The 21,319-nt window shown below is 39.4% G+C and overlaps 3 protein-coding genes and 1 non-coding gene across 4 annotated transcripts; 3 read left to right on the forward strand and 1 right to left on the reverse strand.

The window, feature by feature from the left end:
• The first annotated feature begins 983 nt into the window (after positions 1-983).
• LOC146962187 (alpha-1,6-mannosyl-glycoprotein 2-beta-N-acetylglucosaminyltransferase) lies at positions 984-4,323 on the forward strand. The gene is made up of 2 exons (XM_085770414.1): positions 984-1,032; positions 1,142-4,323. The coding sequence occupies exon 2, from the start codon at positions 1,418-1,420 to the stop codon at positions 2,657-2,659; it is 1,242 nt and encodes a 413-aa protein (XP_085626540.1). The 5' UTR covers positions 984-1,032; positions 1,142-1,417; the 3' UTR covers positions 2,660-4,323.
• Positions 4,324-4,894: 571 nt separating this feature from the next.
• Positions 4,895-16,259, forward strand: brox (BRO1 domain and CAAX motif containing). The gene is made up of 13 exons (XM_085770139.1): positions 4,895-4,979; positions 5,497-5,615; positions 5,818-5,924; positions 6,959-7,055; positions 7,369-7,464; positions 7,589-7,661; positions 8,653-8,758; positions 10,044-10,133; positions 10,249-10,334; positions 10,588-10,669; positions 12,682-12,832; positions 14,225-14,384; positions 14,522-16,259. The coding sequence occupies exons 2-13, from the start codon at positions 5,515-5,517 to the stop codon at positions 14,603-14,605; spliced, it is 1,233 nt and encodes a 410-aa protein (XP_085626265.1). The 5' UTR covers positions 4,895-4,979; positions 5,497-5,514; the 3' UTR covers positions 14,606-16,259.
• A 947-nt stretch (positions 16,260-17,206) lies between these two features.
• LOC146962189 (protein FAM177B) lies at positions 17,207-18,544 on the forward strand. The gene is made up of 5 exons (XM_085770642.1): positions 17,207-17,440; positions 17,700-17,858; positions 17,945-17,999; positions 18,101-18,195; positions 18,350-18,544. Exons 1-5 carry the CDS (start codon positions 17,426-17,428, stop codon positions 18,527-18,529), a joined length of 504 nt encoding a protein of 167 aa, XP_085626768.1. The 5' UTR covers positions 17,207-17,425; the 3' UTR covers positions 18,530-18,544.
• Positions 18,545-20,021: 1,477 nt separating this feature from the next.
• Positions 20,022-20,103, reverse strand: trnas-gcu (transfer RNA serine (anticodon GCU)). Its single transcript has one exon. It is a non-coding gene; the product is annotated as a tRNA-Ser (tRNA).
• Positions 20,104-21,319: the final 1,216 nt, after the last annotated feature.

The raw sequence follows: 21,319 nt of genomic DNA on the forward strand, positions 1-21,319 counted from the left end.
CAAGGTGATTAACCATAATAATCACAACAAGTGTCTGATCCACCACTAAATGTTCTGGTTCAATGACAGTTTGTATTGAAACAGTCCTCTTCATCATGCTGTTCACATTCTGACATAAGACCAAGACGACACCTAACAAGCCATCAACAGTACTTGCACATGTCGAGGCTTCAGACGGGATGTCCTCCTCAGAGCTTATGTGTCACAGAGTGTCATCAGCAGAGACACAGAAAGGCAGAGGAGTGGACGTTCTTTGGCCACATGACAAGTTATTGATACATTTTGACATTTTTGTTGTGGTATACATTTCCATAAATTTCACCTGAAAGTCAAATATCCCCAACTTTTTTATGGAATAAATGACACTAAGTCTTAGAGGAGATATTATTTTCATATGCATCCCTTTATTAACACATTTATATAGAATCTACATGAATGATTTTATCTGACAGCAATTACAGGATGTAGTGGGCTACTATATACATACACAAATGTTAATGATATAATTTTATGATATGGCATTTTATTAAAAGGGGCCTACATATGAAAACATGTTTTTCTTATTCATTTACGCACATAGCCTACATAAACATACATTCTAAGAGTAAGGCATGACACTCTGTCATTAAGATGTTCTATCATTTTTACGTGATTAATATTTATCGATTACCTCTGCTTAGCCTATGGGAATACTTAGGCTATAATACTGTAGCCTACATGCATAGGCTTTCTTTTATAACCGCTTCCCCAACAATAATAAGAGCGAAACTGTTTGTTCTGCTGTAGATGCATCGTCGGTACTTAAGTTTCTAGTTCTTCTTGTTCGCTATTCAAATCGTGCCTGATTTACATGTCCGTCTCATATTACACAACTATAGACAGGACAGTGATTCGCAGAGCAGCAGCTCCGTCTCCCTCCCGTTGGCTGAACTGTACACGTCAGCAGTCAATGAGTTTTACCCAACATGTATCATAGTCCCATCATCCTCTTCCTGGTATGAGCGTGTTGTTGACACATTACACCTAGCTCGGGTAAGTCATATGAAGCTCGTTCGCTTGGTTTTTGTCACACATAAAGCACGCGAACTCGTATTTAACGCGCACGTTCTCATTTCGCTTTTGTTCTGTGTTTTTTCCACAGGTGGTCAAAACGAGCGGCTCAGGCGACTGTTTGGCAAATGACACGGTTTTCAAGTGGGGAAGATAATACCACCGAGAGGGAAGAAGCCATCAAAGAAACGCTTGACACTTGGTTTTATGACACGCGTGACGCGACGTCACACTGGCTGTATCAAAAGTTTGATTTTCTACGCACGAGGAGCCGACGTTTCCAACAAGTTTACAATGAAGGCACGCGCGAAAAGGTGAATGAAAGCCGTTGCTGTTCTGTTCCTGGGTCTGTTTTTAATTTGAGAAAATGAGGTTTCGGCTGGTAAAGAGGAACGTGCTCGCACTTTTGGGTGTTGCCTTTGTAATTGTGACTCTGTGGTTTTCAACACTTGTATTAGTTTTCGATGATGATAAAAGTAGACCCAGCACCGTGGCCATGGACACTGGTGAAGTGGTGAAGCTGAACTTTGGTTCGCTGCCAGAATTGACTCGGTCTGTTTACAGTGCCAATTACAAGCAGTGTGTTCACAATGCGGATAAGTTTCCAGGGGAGCCTCAACTGGTGCTGGTTGTGCAGGTCCACAACAGGCCTGAATACCTCAGACTGCTGATCAAGTCACTGGAGAAAGCTGCAGAGGTCCACAGCTTTCTTCTTATCTTCAGCCACGACTATTTTTCAGAGGAAATCAATGCTATTGTGCAAGGGATAACTTTCTGCAAGGTACTGCAAATTTATTTCCCTTTTAGCATTCAGCTGTATCCCAATGAATTTCCTGGGAAGGATCCACGGGACTGCCCCCGAGACATGTCCAGTGACAGCGCTGTCAAAACAGGATGCCTCAATGCGAAACACCCTGACTCCTATGGGCACTACAGGGAAGCCCACATCACCCAAACCAAACACCACTGGTGGTGGAAGTTGCACTTTGTGTGGGAGCGAGTGCACGCCATGCAGGGCTACAGTGGTTTTGCAATCTTCCTGGAGGAGGATAACTACATCTTACCAGACTTTTCCCATTTCTATAAGTCAATGATAGAGTTCAGAAAGAACAAATGCCCGGACTGTGACATGTTGGCTTTGGGTAATCATAATGGCCTTACTGATTTTACCAGACTGTCCAATAAGGTGTTGACCACTGGGTGGATGTCCACCAAACACAACATAGGTATGGCCATATCCAGGGAGGTGTACTATAAAATGATGGGCTGCAGCAATGACTTCTGCACCTATGACGACTACAACTGGGACTGGACACTGCAGCACCTGTCAGGAACCTGCATACCAAAGCCCCTCAAAGTGCTGGTGGCTCAGGGATCCAGGGTTCTTCACACGGGGGACTGTGGGCTTCACCAGAAGGAAAACTGCAGGCCAGAATGGGCCGCACAGAGGGTTGAAGAGGGGCTTCAGATGGCTAAGGATGGCCTCTTCCCTCCATCTCTTGCCCTTAACGGGGCGGAGCCAGTGGAGCACAAGGCACACATGAAAAACGGAGGATGGGGCGACATTCGAGACCACATCCTATGCAATAACTACGCCAAACGACTTTGAACTTTTCTCTCAGTAATGTGTGTCATTCTGCAAATGTGCCATCATACAGAACTTTTCAGGGGTTTAGAGGCTGTGATGTGTTGTCTTCCAAGAAATAGATATGAGGAAAGTATGAGCATTTTGTATATGTACACACAACTAGTGTTAAGCTTGTTTTAAAATCTTAGGTTTTTTAAATCACCAAAGCTGCACAGTTGCCAAAGACTTTGTTGATATATCTGTTTGTGTGCAAGCTCACCCATGCTGTCCAATTTCATGTCACCACATTTTTGAATGTGTGGGTGTCTCTCGAGCCAAAGTTTTAGGCTAGATATATTGCATTTGCACCGCAGTGGGAAATGACTTAACTACATGAATCATTTCATTTGAAAATTTTGTCTGCAGATATATTTCCCTGACTTGGAGCACTGCACAGGATCTTGTGATTTCACAAAAAGTTTCATAGTGATGAAATAATATGCAGTGGTTTTTACAGAGCATTCACCTGCAATGTTTTTATTGTGTGTGTGCTTTTTATGGTACGACTGTATGTGCAACATCCAAAAAGCAGATGCGATGTACATATATGTATAGCAGTAATCAAAATTTTTGACAATCTTCAAAATAATTGGAAGCTCTAGTTTATAGAGCAGAGCTGTCAGTGGAGTTGACACACCTATCAAATCAACATGATTTCTTTTCTTTCTTTCTTTTTTTTTATTTTTTATTTTTATACACATAATGAGGTTCGTTACTGAATGTAACTCTCAGTCTCAGTTGCAACCAGAGGTCTTTTCTGCCTGACACCACTTACTTTATTAGTCTCCCTCCCCCTGAGTTGGTGACCCCTGGTTGCAACCAGAGCTTGATGTCCTTGATTTACTTTTTTTCTTTTGGTTGTCAGTGTGTATTTGCTTTCTGATAGGAGAAAGTGACCTTTTGGAGTTTTGTTCAAGATTTTGATCCTGCAAACATCAGAGTCGTATGTAACTTTCTATTGACTTCTATATTTGCACCTTCTTAGTTAAAAGAGAATAACTTGCATTGGGATTTTATAAAAATGGAAAGACAAATGTTTCCTTTTCTGACATTCATTCTGTAGTTAAAAAAAACTATCCTGCTTAAGCTGAACCTGACTTATTCATGTAAAACAACTGACATGGTTGTATGATGTTAGTAACTTCAAGATGACCACACGTGCCTTTTGACAGTTCCTTCGTACCTGTGCCTGTTTTAAAGAGATTTCTAAAGGGGCACTGATGATGTTGTTGTTGTTGACTTAGTACTTATAATTCTGTCAATGCTGAGGACATTTTTGTATTGTCTTTATTTGTGAGATATTGAGGGAAAGATTTAATATGGATGTAAATTTTATACAAAATTTTGTTTGTACCCCACACAAGTGCCTTAACCTGATAATGATGCCATATAGAGATTCCTATTCAAGAAATATGACATGAATGTGATAATGAAATAAATGAGCTTATATGTTTTGTGGAAAAGCACAATACAATTTTTAAAGAACATGGCAAAACTGACCCAACACAGAAAATATGATTTGATGGTTCCTTACTTGATGAGATGTACAGTTGAGTTGAGGAGGGGATCAACACTCTTGTTCACTCTGATTGTCACTTGAAATAGTTGCTGTTTGCCAAATGGGAAAATAAATGACATTGAATGTTTGTCTTTGAATGTTTTATGATGGATTAAAAAAAAGAAAAAGATTATATGTCATTAAATTTCCCTGTAATAGCAGCAGGTAGTATAATTTTGTGATAATTGGGCCACTTTTCACTATGCTACTCATTATTCAGATTCAGAATTATTCTAACTACCCTGTTTCCACAGAAGGTAAATCAGACACAAGAAAAATGTCTGTTTTAATAGTCCTTTTGATGAAAATCTAGAACAAAGTTAAACCACTTAATTCAACACAACTAAACTCTGGTGATACTGGTGGGAATTGTCCCTGTTCTGGTTGTCATCAGTACCAGATTATTTCAAGGGACTGTCCAAAATACTGAGGAAATTTCAAGACCTCTTCAATAAGATATTTACAAGATTAATGATACAAAGCGGCCAATCCAAGCAGCATACCAGTCGCTGAGTTGGCAGCTAAAAATAAACATAATATGTAGCCTTTTGTGTTACTGAAACAAAAAGAATGCTTAGAACATTATCCGAGGTATTTTTCCGGGCACTCGTCACGTGACCGACGTGCGCGCTCTCATTGGTCAGCTCCTTCTCCTGTTTATTTCCGGAAGTAAATTGTTGTGAGTGACAGTCATACTTTCCGTAAGCTCTAACAAACGTCAAGTCTCCAGCGCCGCAGCGACAGGTAAAAGTTTAAACATCTGCGTATCTAAACGACTCCAGAGCTTTTTATTTAGGTAGGCAGCCAGTCAGCTGCCTTATCGTTTCAACTAACATTTACGTTTTTGATGTAGCCTCTGTTAGCCGTTAGCTGTCGCCCTGCGTAACGTTAGCTTACGTAATGGACTTTTGTCTAGAAGAACAGACAGACACACGATTATTAAATACATCGTTCATTGTAGGCTAAAAGTCACACCAGACGATTTGCATGAATTTATTGGCAACTTCGGGCGGGGCTGACGTGTTTGTTGTTGGCGTGTCCAGACGTTTCGCCAGGGGCCGTATGGATGTAACGACGTTAGCCAAGATAACCCATTAGCTAGCTAGTTAACTTAATGCTGCCTACTTAATCAATAACTAACTAAATGTATTAGCTACTCGAGAGGCTGTCCGTTCCGCTGTACCCATATTAGTGTGCCAACACCAGAAGGGTAGCTCATTTAATAACTGCCTGTCATATTGTATCTTTAAACCCCCTGTAGGCGTGCCCTCATCCCAGGATGGCACATTGGTTTCACAGAAACCCACTGAAGGCAACAGCGCCTGTGTCGTTTAATTATTATGGAGTGGCCGGGAGCCCTGCTGCCAACAAGATATGCAAGTATGTTTATCTTCATTTGAATACACTGAGTGTCTAGTTTCATTTCTAGTAAATTCTTATCTTTTCTCATGACAGCATAAAGACCTCACCGGTGGCATGTTGCTGTCTTTATGACAAGCTGGCAATGTTTCCATTCTGATTACTCAAGTGATCTGTATAGTTATGTGCATGGGTTGATGACTGTTTGTTTTGACACATTCAGTGACCTTCGGACAACTAGAGCCAGACTGCTGGAGATGTTCACCGATGTCACCTGCAACTCTGAGATGATGAAAAATGCCTCAGAAGCATACTTCTCCCTCCTACAAGGTATGGTTACACTCCAACAAATCAACCTGTTATTCCACCTGTCTCTCTTGGCATTCAGTTATCGGGTTAATTTTCTGTCAGTGTTCAACAGAGTTGTTATAAATAGGACTAACATTCATGTTGTTGCCTGTGTGTTAATGAAGCGCAGATAGCTGTAGTAATAGATGCTGTAATATCAAGTGCTTCAACAAGAGGACACTATTCATTACTGAACATAATTAGAAAAAGGTACAATTCACATCGTTGACTTATAAAATAACTATTGAAAGCTTGTCTCAGAAGTTGTCACCTCTTATGAATACTACTCTTATGAATACCATTTTGATCTAAGTGTGTATAGTTTGTACCAGCAAATTACTAATTTCTGCCCTCATCATTTTTATAGATCATCAAAACGTTTCAAAGCATAGACTTATTCAATTACCAACTCAATAACTCCAGATGACTCCAATGACTGTTTAATTTGATGCCTAATCTGAATAATTGATGGAAAAGCAGTTTACGGATAAGGTGGCACAACTGTGTTAACACGTAGTCTAACAATGTTAAATAACAATCACTTCTCCAATGCACTGACATTCAGAAACGTTCACTTATGCAGTGTTGATTGTTGCTGTCAGTATAAACACATAAAACTCATGCTGCTCTGTTAAAAACATTGTTCAAATCTACAGAATCTGCATGACTCAATGTTTTCCTGAGATACCAAATGGGTCAGGCTGAGTTCTTGAAAGTGCAGCCTTGAAGCTTTCACTCAATATAAACATCATGTAGCCTCAATTAGCAGACAGAAACAATAATGTACAATATATATCATAAAGTAACAGGGTTACAACCAACTTAATAATGTTAATAGTTCACATTTCTACTCTGACTGAGCATTGTCTTTGGATGTCAGGTTTTAACAGTAAATAATTCCTCTTTGTTTGTCTTCTAATGTTGCGTTGATTTCTTTTCTTTTATTTATTTAGTTTTTTTTTTTTGCACCTAACCAGCTGCTTCTTTTCTACAAATTTGACTGTAACCTACAATAGGCTTTATCTCGTCCTTGGATGGAACAACTCAGGAGAACAAGATGAGGTTCATGCAGAACTTCAAGTGGACTGACACCTTACAAGGAAACACACCAAGGTAGAAAAATGAATTAATGAGATCACAATCAATGATGATGCTCTGCTGGACTATATTATACTGAGGAGTGTTTTCTAATGTTTACATATGTGAACATTACATGTAAAGAATATTATAAACATTTGTGTATAAATAAGACAGTTTAGCATAGCACCTTCACTAAATATAACTTCAGTGCTAAAATGTGTCATTTGATAAAGAGCTCTATGACAGTGTAAAAAAAAGTGAAACTTAAGGCAGAGCGGTTGCCTTGACGCTGTTGAAGTGTACTTAAGAAGGTGGACGCTGAGTGTCTGTCCTCACTTCCCTCCAGTGCCCAGCAGGACGCCGTCTTTGAACTGGTCTCCATGGCCTTCAATGTCGCCCTCTGGTACACCAAGTTTGCCTCGAGACTAGCGGGGAAAGAAAAGTATGTGATTGTTTGGTGTATATTGTTGAATTCATTGATATTTAATTGGTCACCTATGAATTAATCAAATACTTTGAAAATGTGCTTATCATATTATATATTTACATGTTCTCCTGTTCAACAGCATAACAGAGCCAGAAGCAAAAGACGTTCACCGTAGCTTGAAGGTCGCAGCTGGAATATTCAAAAACCTTAAGGCAAGCTACACAGACAGAAAACTCTTTTTTTCTTTATAAAGGCTCTGTGACCAATGGGCTCTATGCACAGCTCCACTACTTCCTGAACTTTAATGCTGCTCCTTTGTTTCCTGGCTTACATTATTGGACAAACTGATTAATCCAGATGTGTCTGACCACTGTGACTACTCAGACACACCTGGATTAATCAGGTTGTCCAATTATGTAAGCCAGGAAACAAAGGTTCAGGAAGTAGTGGAGCTGTGCATAGAACCCATTCAATCAGTTTTTACTGATGTGTGTTATTTGTAGAATTGTATTCTTCGTAAGAACTAAATATACACATTCTTTAAAAATGTATTTTACATTGACTCTGTTTGTGTGAATTAGTCTTCTGAATTGATTTTGATTGGATATTTTCTGGTGGTTCAGACAAGGAGAGCACACACCAAAGTTGACACCAAATTAGGTTCATTTTATGAAAGGCAAGGCAAGTTTATTTGTATAGCACATTTCCGCAACAAGACAGCTCAAGGTGCTTTACATATTAGCAAAATAAAAACATAAAAAGCAAACATTATTTAAAAACAGACAAGAGAAAGAATTAAAACATATATAAAAAGAAGTAAAACAGAAAGGGAGACAGAACAACTAAAACATAGTAAAAAATATATAAAATAACAGAATAATGTTACAGTGCAGCAAAGCCATGTGCCCTGTAGTAACCTCACACTTAACAAACAACTTGGTACAGTAAAAGCAGCTGGTGGTTTGATAACATTACAATAACAAGGCTTTTTTTTAGCGTCTGTATTGATATGGGGTCAGATGTGGGCTGCCAAACATTTTTGAGGCTTTCATGACGACCATGATGAGTTAAAAAAGTTTAGGAAACAGTGGGCTTGAGTTTGAAAAGTTGTAACAACAACCTGAAACATCCCACACAGCCCACAGACCTCAGTCAGAATAACACTACAGTGGCTTTTATTAAACACTTTTTTTTTTTCTACAGGAGGTTCACATCCCTCGCCTCATCACCCCAGCTGAAAAGGGCAAAGACCTGGAGCCCAGAGTGATTGATGCGTATATCATCCAGTGCCAAGCAGAAGCACAGGAAGGTACGGTGGCCATATTATAAACTGATACTTATTTTTAAACCATAGTTAGCATGTACTGTATCTGGTGTGCTCATTGTTTATTAGACATATTTTCCATCATGGGAATACATTTCTTTTCTCTCACTGTTTTCATCTGCCTCTTAATGACAGATAGTGTCTATCTGAAATTCTTCTCTGTGGACATCTAAACATACTTTATCTTAACTTTTTTGTGTTGCTCAAGCCCAGATGTGTGTTTTTCTTTCAAATATCCATTGTGAGCTGCAATAACAAAACAGCACTTACACACTGACACAGTAGTGATCATGGTATCAGCCTGATGCCAGCTGGAGTGTTAATTATTTGTTTTTCAAATCCTGAGGGTGTCAATAGCAGATCTAAGTCCAAGGCAGAATGCTCGTTTAAGGCCCAATAAAGTTTTCTTATCCACTGCATCTCAAGACAATAATTGTGCTGCTACACTGGTTTTGTGTAGTGATGGCCAGATGCAGCCCCATGAAGCCTTGAAGCGCTTTCCATCCAAATGGTTTGAAAAAAGGTTCATTTCTCAAGGCTTCATGTGCATTGTGCACACAAACCCCCCTGCTGGTCAAAACCTTCATTGTCATTTCAACTATTTGTGATGCCTCCTGGCTGTCTGTCTTGCAACAGTGTCAGAATGGGAATTATCACCACCAAGAATAGAAATAAAAACATCTTACTTTGATTTTATGTGGTTCACTCAATCATTTATCTTTTGATTAATGGTAACATAGGTCTATGTGAAAAAACTTGTCAGTAATATTTCAGTCAATGTTTAAATAATTCCAGTAGGACATGAGATATTTATTTAAAACTGTTTTCAAAAGATAGACGTTGTGCTTATGAATACTAGGATGATGGTGTCTTTATTCATTTTTATTTAGAAACAATATTTTTTCCACTGTGCTTGGAAATTGGCGAAACTCCAACACGAACAGTAACGGCAATTTTGCGGCGATCTATTGCGCTTTACACATGTTCGTAAATCACTCAAATCACTTACTGAACCAGCGAGGCTTCAGACATCACTCGCGCTAAATGAAGCAAGCCTCGATTCACTCTTCATATTCATGTTCATGTGGATTTCTCGACACACGCTCCGAAGCCTCGGCTCAGTACGTCCCATCACTAGTTTATGTGCTTTTTTAGAAACACTTTTTACACACACATTTAGCATCTCAGCTCTGATATTACAAAGGATGGCAGAGAGGAAATACATGGGGGTATGACAATAACTAATCATTTATAATCATCTTTTTTACAGTGACAATTGCCAGAGCAATCGAACTGAAGCACAATGCCACACTCATCGCAGCGCTAGCATACGAAACGGCAAACTTCTATCAAAAAGCTGGTGAGAATTTTTTGCTCTGATGATCCTCATGTAAATCAGGTCTGTTACCAAAAACATTGTTGAAGCCATTTGCATTTTATAACAGGCTATTAAAAGTAGCTGTTTCTGTTTTCAGACCACACGCTGAACACCTTGGAGCCAGAGTGCAGCAGCAAGTGGAGGAAGTATCTTCAGCTGAAGCAGTACTTTTACATGGCTTATGTAAGCTTCAACATGTTTTCCTTGTGGATTCTAACATAACACTACTATAATATCTTTTACTTAAATAAATTATATGAACTAACTAACTTACATAACTTAACTAACTTATATTATTATATTTACTATTAACTTGTATTTAACTTAACTTCCCCGAGTAGACATGTGCTTCTGATGGAGCCCTTTGTCATTTAAAATGATACTCAGCCTTCAGTTCCTCTGTGTTTATGGTTGTACTCATTCCTTGTGTTTGCAGGCATTCTGCTATCATGGACAGACACTGCTAGCAAGTGACAAGTGTGGTGAAGCTATAAGATCTCTTCAGGAAGCAGAAAAGTGTACGTATGTTTTAAAAAAAAGAGTCCTTTTCCCCTTATTGCTGCCATATGACGTAATACACAAGGCAACAACAGTGTTGAGACACACAGACACTTAGGACAGCAGAACAGTTCATGTTATTGAGCAGTTTAGTTACACTGCTGGTAAATCAGAATGCAAGTTGTCCCTTTTTAAAATGAGTTGTGTTATAATAAATACACAATAAAGTGAGAATAATAGATACAATATTAATAACAGCAATAATTTGAAATGGTGGAGAACTGGGTTTTGTGGAAATAAAAACTACATTTATGGAATCACCAGTGAAATCTCATGAATTCAATTTAGAAGTTTGTTTATTTACCACAAAATGAGGTTGAAAATGTTTGTTTTTTAAATTCTACTGCACAAATGCAATGTTTCACTTGCATCAGTTCAACACTTCATTTGGCTATTCTGCCCTACAAAGCAAAAAGGCAGTAACTACGCAGAGTTCCGAACTGAGAAAAATGACTTTAAAGTTATCCTGTTGTCCAGCCTAAGTAGTTGTAGGTAGATTATTGGACATGAGGCAGTTTTGTTACTTTGTATTAGCTTATTCTTTGTATATATTAATTCTCACATTTGATTTGATGTTTTACCCCTATTTTGCAGTTACTGCATTCTTGCTTTGTATTACTTGCCAATAATGTGGCACCATACCAAGCAAAAAGGCAGTAACTGCAAATTCTTCAAAAACTATTCTGTCACAACTTGTGCTCTAGGTGTGTTAGATACACTGTATTTGGACTAATTGGAACCATTTGTTTCCCTGAACATGGATATACCAAACCCAAAATAATCTGACCATTTTAGGCCAATAATTTCCACCCCAAAATTCTGGTGCTGAAATTGCTGCTTAAAGTGTCTCACATTCCTAAACTGTATCAAGGCCCAAATTAGGACAATTTATTTTGAATAGTACCACATTCTTATGTGTAAATATTAGATTAATGTGTATCTGGGTGTGTTTATCTAATGTACTGCCTATATCTACAACAAATCACATTAACTTTAAAGCACTGTCAACTTCACTTTGAAGCAATATAGGCAAGTTAGGCTAACTCCAATTCAACAGGGCAGAACTAAATAATTTTGATTGAGTAATGATAATGAGGAAATATCGGAAATCATAAATATATTTTTATATTCAGAAGAGGAAACCGGGGTATGGGAAACATGGAAACGGTAACTTCACTCTGCGGCAACACGGTTGTTTTTATGTTAAGTAAAACAAAGCAAAAGTACAGTAACTGACAGAGAAACGGTAGTTACTGCCTTCTTGCTTTGTTTCACTAGGGCTTTTTGCAGTTACTGTAAAAACGACTACCATTTTTCTCCAAAACGACACACATTTGAGATAAGATATTTTGTCACATAACGAAGAATGCCTTGAATGTCATGAAAATGATAATAACTCATTTTCGACCAAAAATGCAGTTACTGCCTTTTTGCTTTGTAGGGCAGTATTGTCCAGATGTTAGAAAACAGATGATTGGCTTATTGAGGCGAGGGGGCAGGACATGTTTCCACATAACACCACAGCTCCTCCTCCCTCGTCTCTCCTCTTACACGTGTGTGTCTGTATGTTGATGAAAATGTGTACGTGCAGATATTCGTTAACTGACTGGTTTGGAGCGAGTCCTTGTTGTCTGTGGTTTGTGCAGTTATCTACAACGGCAAACACACAATGCTGACAACAATACGCTCATTGTGTCAGATCACTGAGGGCACAAGTCAGTCATGTGACACACAAGTGTTTGTTGTGTACAGCATGCAATCATGAATGTGTGTATTGTGAAGTTGAGTGTTATCTTCTGCAAAATAGCTTCCATTCAGTAAATGCATCCAATGAGTTTAAGGAGAAGAGCAGTCAGTCTGAGGGATCAGAGATGATGGGGTCATGACACAGATGTTTCCTCTGTGTTTGTTTCCTGTGTGTAGCTACTTCTCTAGATTTCTCCTGTGTTAACATGAAGACGTCTCTGTTTAGGTTACTCCCGTGCCGAGGTGCAGTGTAAAGAGTATCGTCAGACCAAAGGCCCGGGCACCACAGCCAAACCATCAGAGCAGCTGTTCTTCCTCAAACTGGGCGGCCTCATTAAAAACACACTGGAGAAGTGCCAGAGAGAAAATGGCTTCATGTGAGTGAGTCAGGGCACATGCATGCATTCACACTCGCATATCAGTATCTCTGACAAAACGGCAACCACAGCCACATTTTAATGGAAGCATTTCTGTATTGGTGCAGTTTCCAATCAAAGAACTTGTGACCTTTGTATCTCACCACTAAGAAGCTTGTTTGGTTTATTTTTCTTTTTGAATGCTTTCCGATCATTTCACCACCAGATGTGATAGATTTTGTTTAATATAGTATATCAACTTATCTGAAAATCATATTTTCCTGTAATTTCCTGTCATATATCATATATCACTGTCTTAGTAACACCTCTGTAAGAGCTGCTGTAAACACTGGCTGACTGTTGTCAGTTAACGGGATAGTTCAATATTTTGGTATTGTCTCATTGCCATAATCCCTATAGTCATAGCAGTAGGTTTGTTACCTTTATTTGTCGGTGCAAGCTATTTTTAGAACGGTGGAGCAGAGCCGTGAGCTGCTCACAGCTACGCTACGGAAGCTCATGGGATTTTTTGGTTTCCCTTGTCAAACTCATCAAATACACAATTCAACAACTCCAAAACGCTCCTGTGGACAAGTTGTGACCTGCACATTCACCACACTATGAGATAATAACAGAACGCTACCAGACAGAGTTGTTTTAGAGGGAAATTCATGCAAAACCGCTGATGCACGTTCCGCGCGTTTTGGAGTTGTTGGATTATGTATTTGATGAGTTTGATGAGTGAAACCAAGAAATCCTATTAGCCTCCGTAGTGTAGCTCTGAGCAGCTCGTGGCTCTGCTCCACCGTTCTAAAAATAGCTTGCACTGACAAATAAAGGTAATGGACCTACTGCTAAAACTATGGCAATTTGCCAAAATGTAGAACTATCCCAACGCTAGTTGTAGTAACAGTATCTCTTTCCACTCAGGCTGCATCCAATATTTCAGTTTTCATTTCAACAACACCATTTTAAAATAAAAACAATCCCTGTCAACATGACCATTGTGGCTCAGTAACAGAAATTACACTGTGTGTGCCTGCCGGTGTAAACGGAGCGGATCATCTACTCTGCTCTTCCTGGTTCACTGCTTTTTTTTTTTTGTAACTGACCAATGTCAAAGACAGTTGTGGTGTTTGAAGTTTGAACTGCCTGCAGCTGGTGGTAAAGACAACAAAGGCAGTAACAGTTGTAAGTTTCATATTATTATTCATCTTGCCTTCACCCAGGCTGATAAGACCCAATCAGGGAGTGACCATGACTCTACATCCTGGTTTCAGAAATTTCCATTTTTGCTTGCAGCTACAACAGAATTCCTGAATGTTCACACTAAACTGTGGTCAGCGGTGTATGTTATGTACTCTTCCCTAGTTGTAACAGCCTTTTAAATCACAACTGGACATATTTCCTCAGATACTTCCACAAGGTCCCAGCTGAGCCGCCCCAGCTGGAGTTGAAGGCCAGCTACGGCCTGGCTGAGCCAATCGTGTTCGAGCTGCCGCCTCTCAGTGAGCAGTGCACTGCAGAAGTCTACGCCACCTTTGACCTGACTAAGGGAGCCAAAAATGACAAGGTACAGCAGCTCATTTCTGAACACAAACATGAAATACAAAACACTCGAAATGAAGTAAGATGACTAATGATTAATAACTCTAATGTAAATCTGAAGTTTGTTGTTTCATATCGATGTTATTGTTGCTATGACTTCAGGCCAAACCTAAGGAGGAGGAGGTGAAACCAATCAAGGAGCCGGATTTGAAGCCTCAGAAGGACACAGGCTGCGTCGTCTCCTAAACTTTCCAAACCTTATTTTGAAGCCTCATCCTTCAGTACCATCATACTTTCCTCCTGTTCCTTCCTTCATAGCAAAATGTATATTTTTTGTGACATTAATCCATGGTGTTTTACATTTATGCTGAAACCTGTATTGTATTTGGGTATAACAACCATTATCATTGCACTTAAGCCAGAGCCAGTTAAACATCATAGTGTGTGGCCAGACCATCAAAACAGCTCACATCTATGACTTCTATAACACAAACATCATGTCCATAAGGTGAACCTGAAACTGGCCTTTCAGGTTTTGTAATAAGGTCCTGATCTTGAAAACGCCTTATGGGAAATGTAGTTCTATTAATGGTGCCTTTGGCTGCAGGGTAAACCTGTTCACTGTGTCTCCTAACACAAGTGTCTGGGTTTTGGCACTGGCCTGATGATAGGATGATTCACGCAAAAGAAATTGACATGTTAAACATACTGAATGACCTCAGGACATGGATCCAAAGCAAGAAGACAGACAGATTTTTATACTGAATATTCAGCACTACATAGACTATGAATCAGCTATCTGGAAAGAGTAAATATAGTAAGTGTAGTCACACAATCACCCTGTAAGCTAAAATAATTATATCTCGCCTGAGATTTGTTCAGAACTTCCCAATTACAGAACAAGACTGCATGTGTTATTGCTGGTGCGGGTTTGTTTTTAGCTGTAGCAGTTTACAATCAATATATAATTTAGCTCACGACATATGTACTGTAGTTCTTTTTTTTTTTTTTTCACATCTCAGCAGTTTTCTATTTTGACTACGGTAGAATCATTGTTTTAACGTGATGGTTTCCATTTAGGAATATTATCCCAGGTAGGTTTTAATTCATTTATTTTTCTTCTGTAGTGATCAGTGTTTAATTGATGACTTAAAACACTTTAACAACTGCAGCGTACGACTCTACAATTTGAGTCATGTTTTTCGGTGATGTCGATTTTCATTGTTTCGGTGGATACATCAGAGTAGCCACTGATCTACGTATTCAGTGCTTTCTCTTGTAAACCGTTCAGTTGCTGAGAGTGCTGTTGTCAGTAGTTGACACAATGTATGTGCAGATACAGTATACATGTACTGAGTGTTATCCTCTTCCTTAAAGATCAGGGCAGCATGAAACACACCAGACGGCTGCTCCGACTGCTTCACAGACATTGCTCGTATTGTCAAAGCTCTGCTACCTAATGTAGTTGCATCAGATGAAGGATAACTATCAATTGCTGGAAACTTGTATAAATTGTAATATACAACTCACATGTATTCATACTCCATATCCCCACATATACTTAGCTGAGCTAGACTTGTGGAAAGTGGAGCTTACCTTCACACTGAATTTCTCTATTGCACATTGTATTCAGTTGTGCAAGGATGTCAGTTAAGACACTTTTCTCCTCCTTGTGGTCTGGTTTGGTTTTAACTGGCATGTTACCGTAACACCTGACACTTGGAGCAGTGAATTTAGTGGACCAGAGCTCGCTCTTTATTCTTTAAAAGACAACTGTATTTAAAAGGGTGTATTGAATCATCATTACAGTGTACACTCCTGTAGCTCATTATTCACCCTCTAATGGTGTCTGTCATGTAATATGTATTTCAGATGATATTAAACCAGTCTTAAAACTCCATCCTTCCCTGTCTGTCTTTGCGTATGACTATTGATTATTGTACATAATTATTAAGATAGTCGAAGTATCATCCATTCTGTTAATAGGCTGGAGGAGCTCTAGGTTTTATCACTTGTTTTGTGTTTTCTTTGTCTTCTTGGTGTTGTGTTCGGTATGTGCAAAAGACTTCGACAAAACCTGGTAGTAGCATTTTGTATACAACGCAATCAACACACTTTACCAATAAGGATATGACACAATGTGTGCCATGTCCCTCCTGTAATGCAGTATGAGAGAAAAGTATACGTCACTTGCTACTGTGAATACACCAATCAAAGTCTGATCAGAATTTGTGTGTATAGATTTGGGACCTGGTTATGGGCTTTTAAATCACAGGAAGGGTCCACTGTAAATATGTAGGATTCAGGATATTTGGAGCCAATACTGGGAATAGGCTCAGCTTCTCCTACTTGTAACGTTTTTTGTCAGAAATCTCCATAAAAGTAGGATACAAAATGACTGGAGTGGCTGTTTGAAGATTACAAACTAATTCTAATGCATTGTTGTTGTTTTTTCTTGTAGCTTCATTCTCTTATTTTCCTGTAAAAATTCAAAGCATTGTCACAGATTTTCCTAATCCAGTTTCCAGCTGCTTTCATCTGTGACATAACTGACAGAATAGTGAATACAAAGAACCAGCAAGTGGGGGTCCATTTATGCCAGGTAGCTGTTGGACACTTTACACCAGCTATGTCTGTTAATCCGCAGGGGAAATAGTTCATTTTAGTATTGCAGATGTAGGTGTGAGATGCGAAACTGTGTTAAACATGTTTATTTTTATGAAAATGCACAGTGAGTGAATACTAGAAAACATTTGGGATCATGCGGATAAAGTTGGCAATACACCTTGACATTCTACACACTGCAACAAGCCCAGCCCCTTTTGTCCCAAGAATGAAACTGGTTGCATTAAAGTGACAGCTCTCCCAACAACTTGCCTGTGATAAGGTTTGCACTGCTGTGTGTTGTGTCTCAGGTTTCAAGACTAATCCTGCATCCTGTAGTTGTTTTTTCTAATCCCAACAGAGTCACAGTGGACGGACGCACTACAGTTAACCTGTGATGTGAGAGGGAGAAGCTACAGTGCTGCATTGGAGCGCCAAACAAAGACCTAAAATACCTTGAGAATGAACAACCAGGAAGTAAGTGTTGTAATAATGAGGCAAAGATAAACAGAGATGTTAGCTTAGGTTGTGTTTAGCAACATGCCAGTGAGGGTGTACGTTAACTTTCAACAGTTTTTTGTGACCAGTTATCGCTAAATTGTCTGGTAGACATGTTCAGTTTATTAAAAAGTAACATGCTGCTGGACATAGCTAGTTAATGACCAATCTAGTTTACGTCTGGGCTATGAAAGAAAGTCCAAATGAAAGCTCATGTAAAACCTGTTCAATCTGCCAGGTAGAAGACACTCAGGAGACAGACTTTTCCAGTTCTGTCCCATCCAAACAGAAGAAGATCATCCACTTCTCCAGTGGTGAAACTCTGGAGGAGGAAGACAGTGAGGAGGAAGAGGAGCAGTCCTCAAAAAGACCTCCCTTCAGAGAATCTACACAGAGGGTGAGAGATATTTTAAGGCAGAAGATGGATGTTAGATGTTAAGGAGCAGACATACATTGTTTTTTTTTCTGTTTCTTCTTTCTTAGACTAGATTTTCATTCAAAAATGTGGCCATTCTAGTTGGGAGGATTTCACTGCTAGGTATGTCACAATTAAATGTATTAAAAGCACAATAAAGGTTATTTCATCTATTTAGTTAGATAATCTCATTGAGTTTCCATGTCATTTGTTTCATAAATTAGCTTGTGATTTCCTTGGAGAGAGACTAGCTGGTGCACTTGGACTGAACGCAGCCAAATACCAGTACGCAATAGATCAATATCAGCATGATCACAAGGTAATGGAAAATTCAACTGCAACAAAACAAGTACCTATTCTGAAAAAGGTCAAATCCGAAGAAATGACTGTAATGAGACTGTTTTGAGACTGTTTTGGGAAAAGTGCTTAGTTTCTTGCGTTTCACTCTTTTTTATTTCCTCTACCTCTCTCAGAAAACAAGTTGCCAAACCACAAATGATCAAATGGAGGGACAGACAGAGGCAATCCACCTCTCTCCTGGACTGGATGAGAGTTGTTATGGAGCAACCAGTGCACAACACCCTGCTAATGCCCAGGATGAGAAACATATGAGCAGCAAAGGATACCACAACACAAGCTACCAAGCAGACTAATAAGACTGTTTGAAATAAAAGTTTTAATTAAAAAAAAGTTGAGTTGTGATTTAATGCTGTGAAACGAATGCAGATCTGATTTCTTCTTTTCTGGGCAAACTGAATTGTAGGCAACTGGACTTTTATTTGTCTGGGAAGACGTTTCGCCTCTTATCCAAGGGCCTTCATCATTTCGTACGCAGTCTAGTCCGCACTTGTTGCCGCACTAGCTAGTGCGCGGACTAGTGATGGTAATAAAAGTTATTTCATCTATTTAGTTAGATAATCTCATTGAGTTTCCATGTCATTTGTTTCATAAATTAGCTTGTGATTTCCTTGGAGAGAGACTAGCTGGTGCACTTGGACTGAACGCATCCAAATCTCAGTACGCAATAGATCAATATCAGCATGATCACAAGGTAATGGAAAATTCAACTGCAACAAGTATTCTGAAAAAGGTAAATTCTGTAACGACTGTGAAGAGACTGTTTTGGGAAAAGTGCTTAGTTTCTTGCGTTTCACTCTTTTTATTTCCTCTACCTCTCAGAAAACAAGTTGCCAAACCACAAATGATCAAATGGAGGGACAGACAGAGGCAATCCACCTCTCTCCTGGACTGGATGATGGAGCTACCAGTGCACAACACCCTGCTGATGCCCATGAGAAACATATGAGCAGCAAAGGATACCACAACACAAGCTACCAAGCAGACTAATAAGACTGTTTGAAATAAAGGTTATAATTAAAAAAAAAAAAAAAAGGAGAGTTGTGATTTAATGTGCAAGTCAGCTGTGAAACGAATGCATTCTGATTTCTTCTTTTCTGGGCAAACTGAATCGTAGGCAACTGGACTTTTATTTGTCTGGGAAGACTTTTCGCCTCTTATCCAAGGGCCTTCATCAGTTCCTACGCAACTAGTCCGCACTTGTTGCCGCACTAGCTAGTGCGCGGACAACTAGTGATGGTACAGACACAACTCCGGCGGCGACGGATCGCCGTGGGCGGTTCTGTGTACTGCGGAGCGTGAGTTTCGCTCTGCCGTTTCGAACATGGCGGCCGGGTCACAAACGATCAAACAACACACTAAAGTGTGTTTCTGAAAACATTTGAAGCGGGAAATGTGTAGTGCAGTAACAGAATCTTGATTCATATTTGATCAACACTGCCTAGTTTGATAGTTTGAACGGAGTTTCGGGAGCCGGCTGACGGACCCACCGCGGCCGGATCTCAATGAATGAGATCCGTCGACTTGACGTCCGTTGCCGCAGATGGTGTAGGCTACTTGTTGGGTACGAACTATGAAGCCTTGGATAGCGAAACGTCTTCCCAGACGAATACAGCAGTTGAAAAGAACAATGACCTGGATGAATGAGAATATCCAGACATTCTGGTTTCTTCGTAATAGCATGGTAATAAAGCTGTACCTAAAAAAAATACCTGTACAATCTGGTTTTTCAGAGATGCACACCCGAGGAAAACTTATTTGTGAAAGAGTAGAAAAGATTTTCACTGCCGACGAGGATGGGATTCGAACCCACGCGTGCAGAGCACAATGGATTAGCAGTCCATCGCCTTAACCACTCGGCCACCTCGTCTAGTGCCCCCTACCTGTAGTAGATCCAATATGAGTAAATGCAACATTGTGACTAGTTTTTACATTATTGAGAGCTCAGGAACTGTACCGCAACGTTTGAGATAGTCACCACTTCGTTTTCAGACTCACAGAGCTTCGTGAGCAGCCCATGCTAATGTGCTAACAGGCTAAGCTAACGTTAGCTGCTAAGCTACGGGTCACATGTCCGCTCCACCGCTGCTTAAAACTGTACGAAACACAACACGTCAGCTCGTTTTAGTTGTGTTTGTGACTTTTTAAAGTCTATGGTAGGTGATATCTCCCTGCAACACCACTGATGTTTACGACAGGATGTTTTTGGGCTAACACGATTTGTTTTAAAAGTACACGCTCTCAAATAGGCAGGTTTCTGAGTGTGAAAGGAAGGTCTAACGTTAGTTCTGCATCCTGTTTACCCCGAGTGAAGAAGACTCTTTCATTGTTGTATAATATTTTTAGAGCCTATGTAGAACCTATTGTACAAAAACCTAACTTAAGTTAACAGTTACTTTAAAGTGCACTGAGTACCGCTTTGAATACTAGTGACAACTCTCTATAGTCCAAACAACACATCTTATTATTGTTTATTAGGCTATTATTAATAAATTACATTAACCGGTCTATAAGGCGACTGCATTGTGAAAATGCATTGTGGGCCATGTGTGAGCGTGGCCAGTGGAAAGAAAACAGAAAAAGCAAGCTGAAGCTGGTGCCTCATTGCTAATCCTTTGTCGCCATCTAGTGGTTACATTGGTAAACTGGACAAACGAAAAAAACAACAACAACATACCACACACATAATCAACTCTTACTTGTTGAAGTCAGTCGTCTATCAATCTCTGCATACATATTCAAAGTTTGAGAAATGTAAACACTGCGAGAAAAATACATTTTAAATTGAATAATAATATTCAATGTAAAGATCAAAATTTGTAGGCAATCATTAGGCACGGCTTCTTACAATAATAATTTGATTGTGAAGTACGCTGATGATAGCCTACTACTGTCATTGGGAAAATAAATTGTAATGATGAGTCGCTCTACAGAGCTGAGGTACAGAACCTAGTTAAGTGGAGTGAGATGAACAACCTTATTTTAAATGCTTCCAAAATGAAGGAGATTATAATTGACTTTCGCAGGAATAAACTACCCCATCTCCCTCTTATTGTAAACAATACAGAGAGATGGTTGAAAGCTTC

Source organism: Trachurus japonicus, chromosome 24, assembly GCF_045865225.1.
Source record: "Trachurus japonicus isolate A0001 chromosome 24, Traja_1.0".
NCBI lineage: Eukaryota > Metazoa > Chordata > Actinopteri > Carangiformes > Carangidae > Trachurus > Trachurus japonicus.

Excerpts from the sequence above, each read along its gene's own strand:
- LOC146962187 (XM_085770414.1), top strand. The coding sequence starts at position 1,418 with ATGAGGTTTCGGCTGGTAAAGAGGAACGTGCTCGCACTTTTGGGTGTT.
- brox (XM_085770139.1), top strand. The coding sequence starts at position 5,515 with ATGGCACATTGGTTTCACAGAAACCCACTGAAGGCAACAGCGCCTGTG. Across the intron at positions 5,616-5,817 it reads GCTGCCAACAAGATATGCAA|TGACCTTCGGACAACTAGAG; the intron begins GTATGTTTATCT and ends TGACACATTCAG. Across the intron at positions 10,134-10,248 it reads AAACTTCTATCAAAAAGCTG|ACCACACGCTGAACACCTTG; the intron begins GTGAGAATTTTT and ends TTCTGTTTTCAG.
- LOC146962189 (XM_085770642.1), top strand. Across the intron at positions 17,859-17,944 it reads TCAGAGAATCTACACAGAGG|ACTAGATTTTCATTCAAAAA; the intron begins GTGAGAGATATT and ends CTTCTTTCTTAG. Across the intron at positions 18,196-18,349 it reads AATATCAGCATGATCACAAG|AAAACAAGTTGCCAAACCAC; the intron begins GTAATGGAAAAT and ends TACCTCTCTCAG.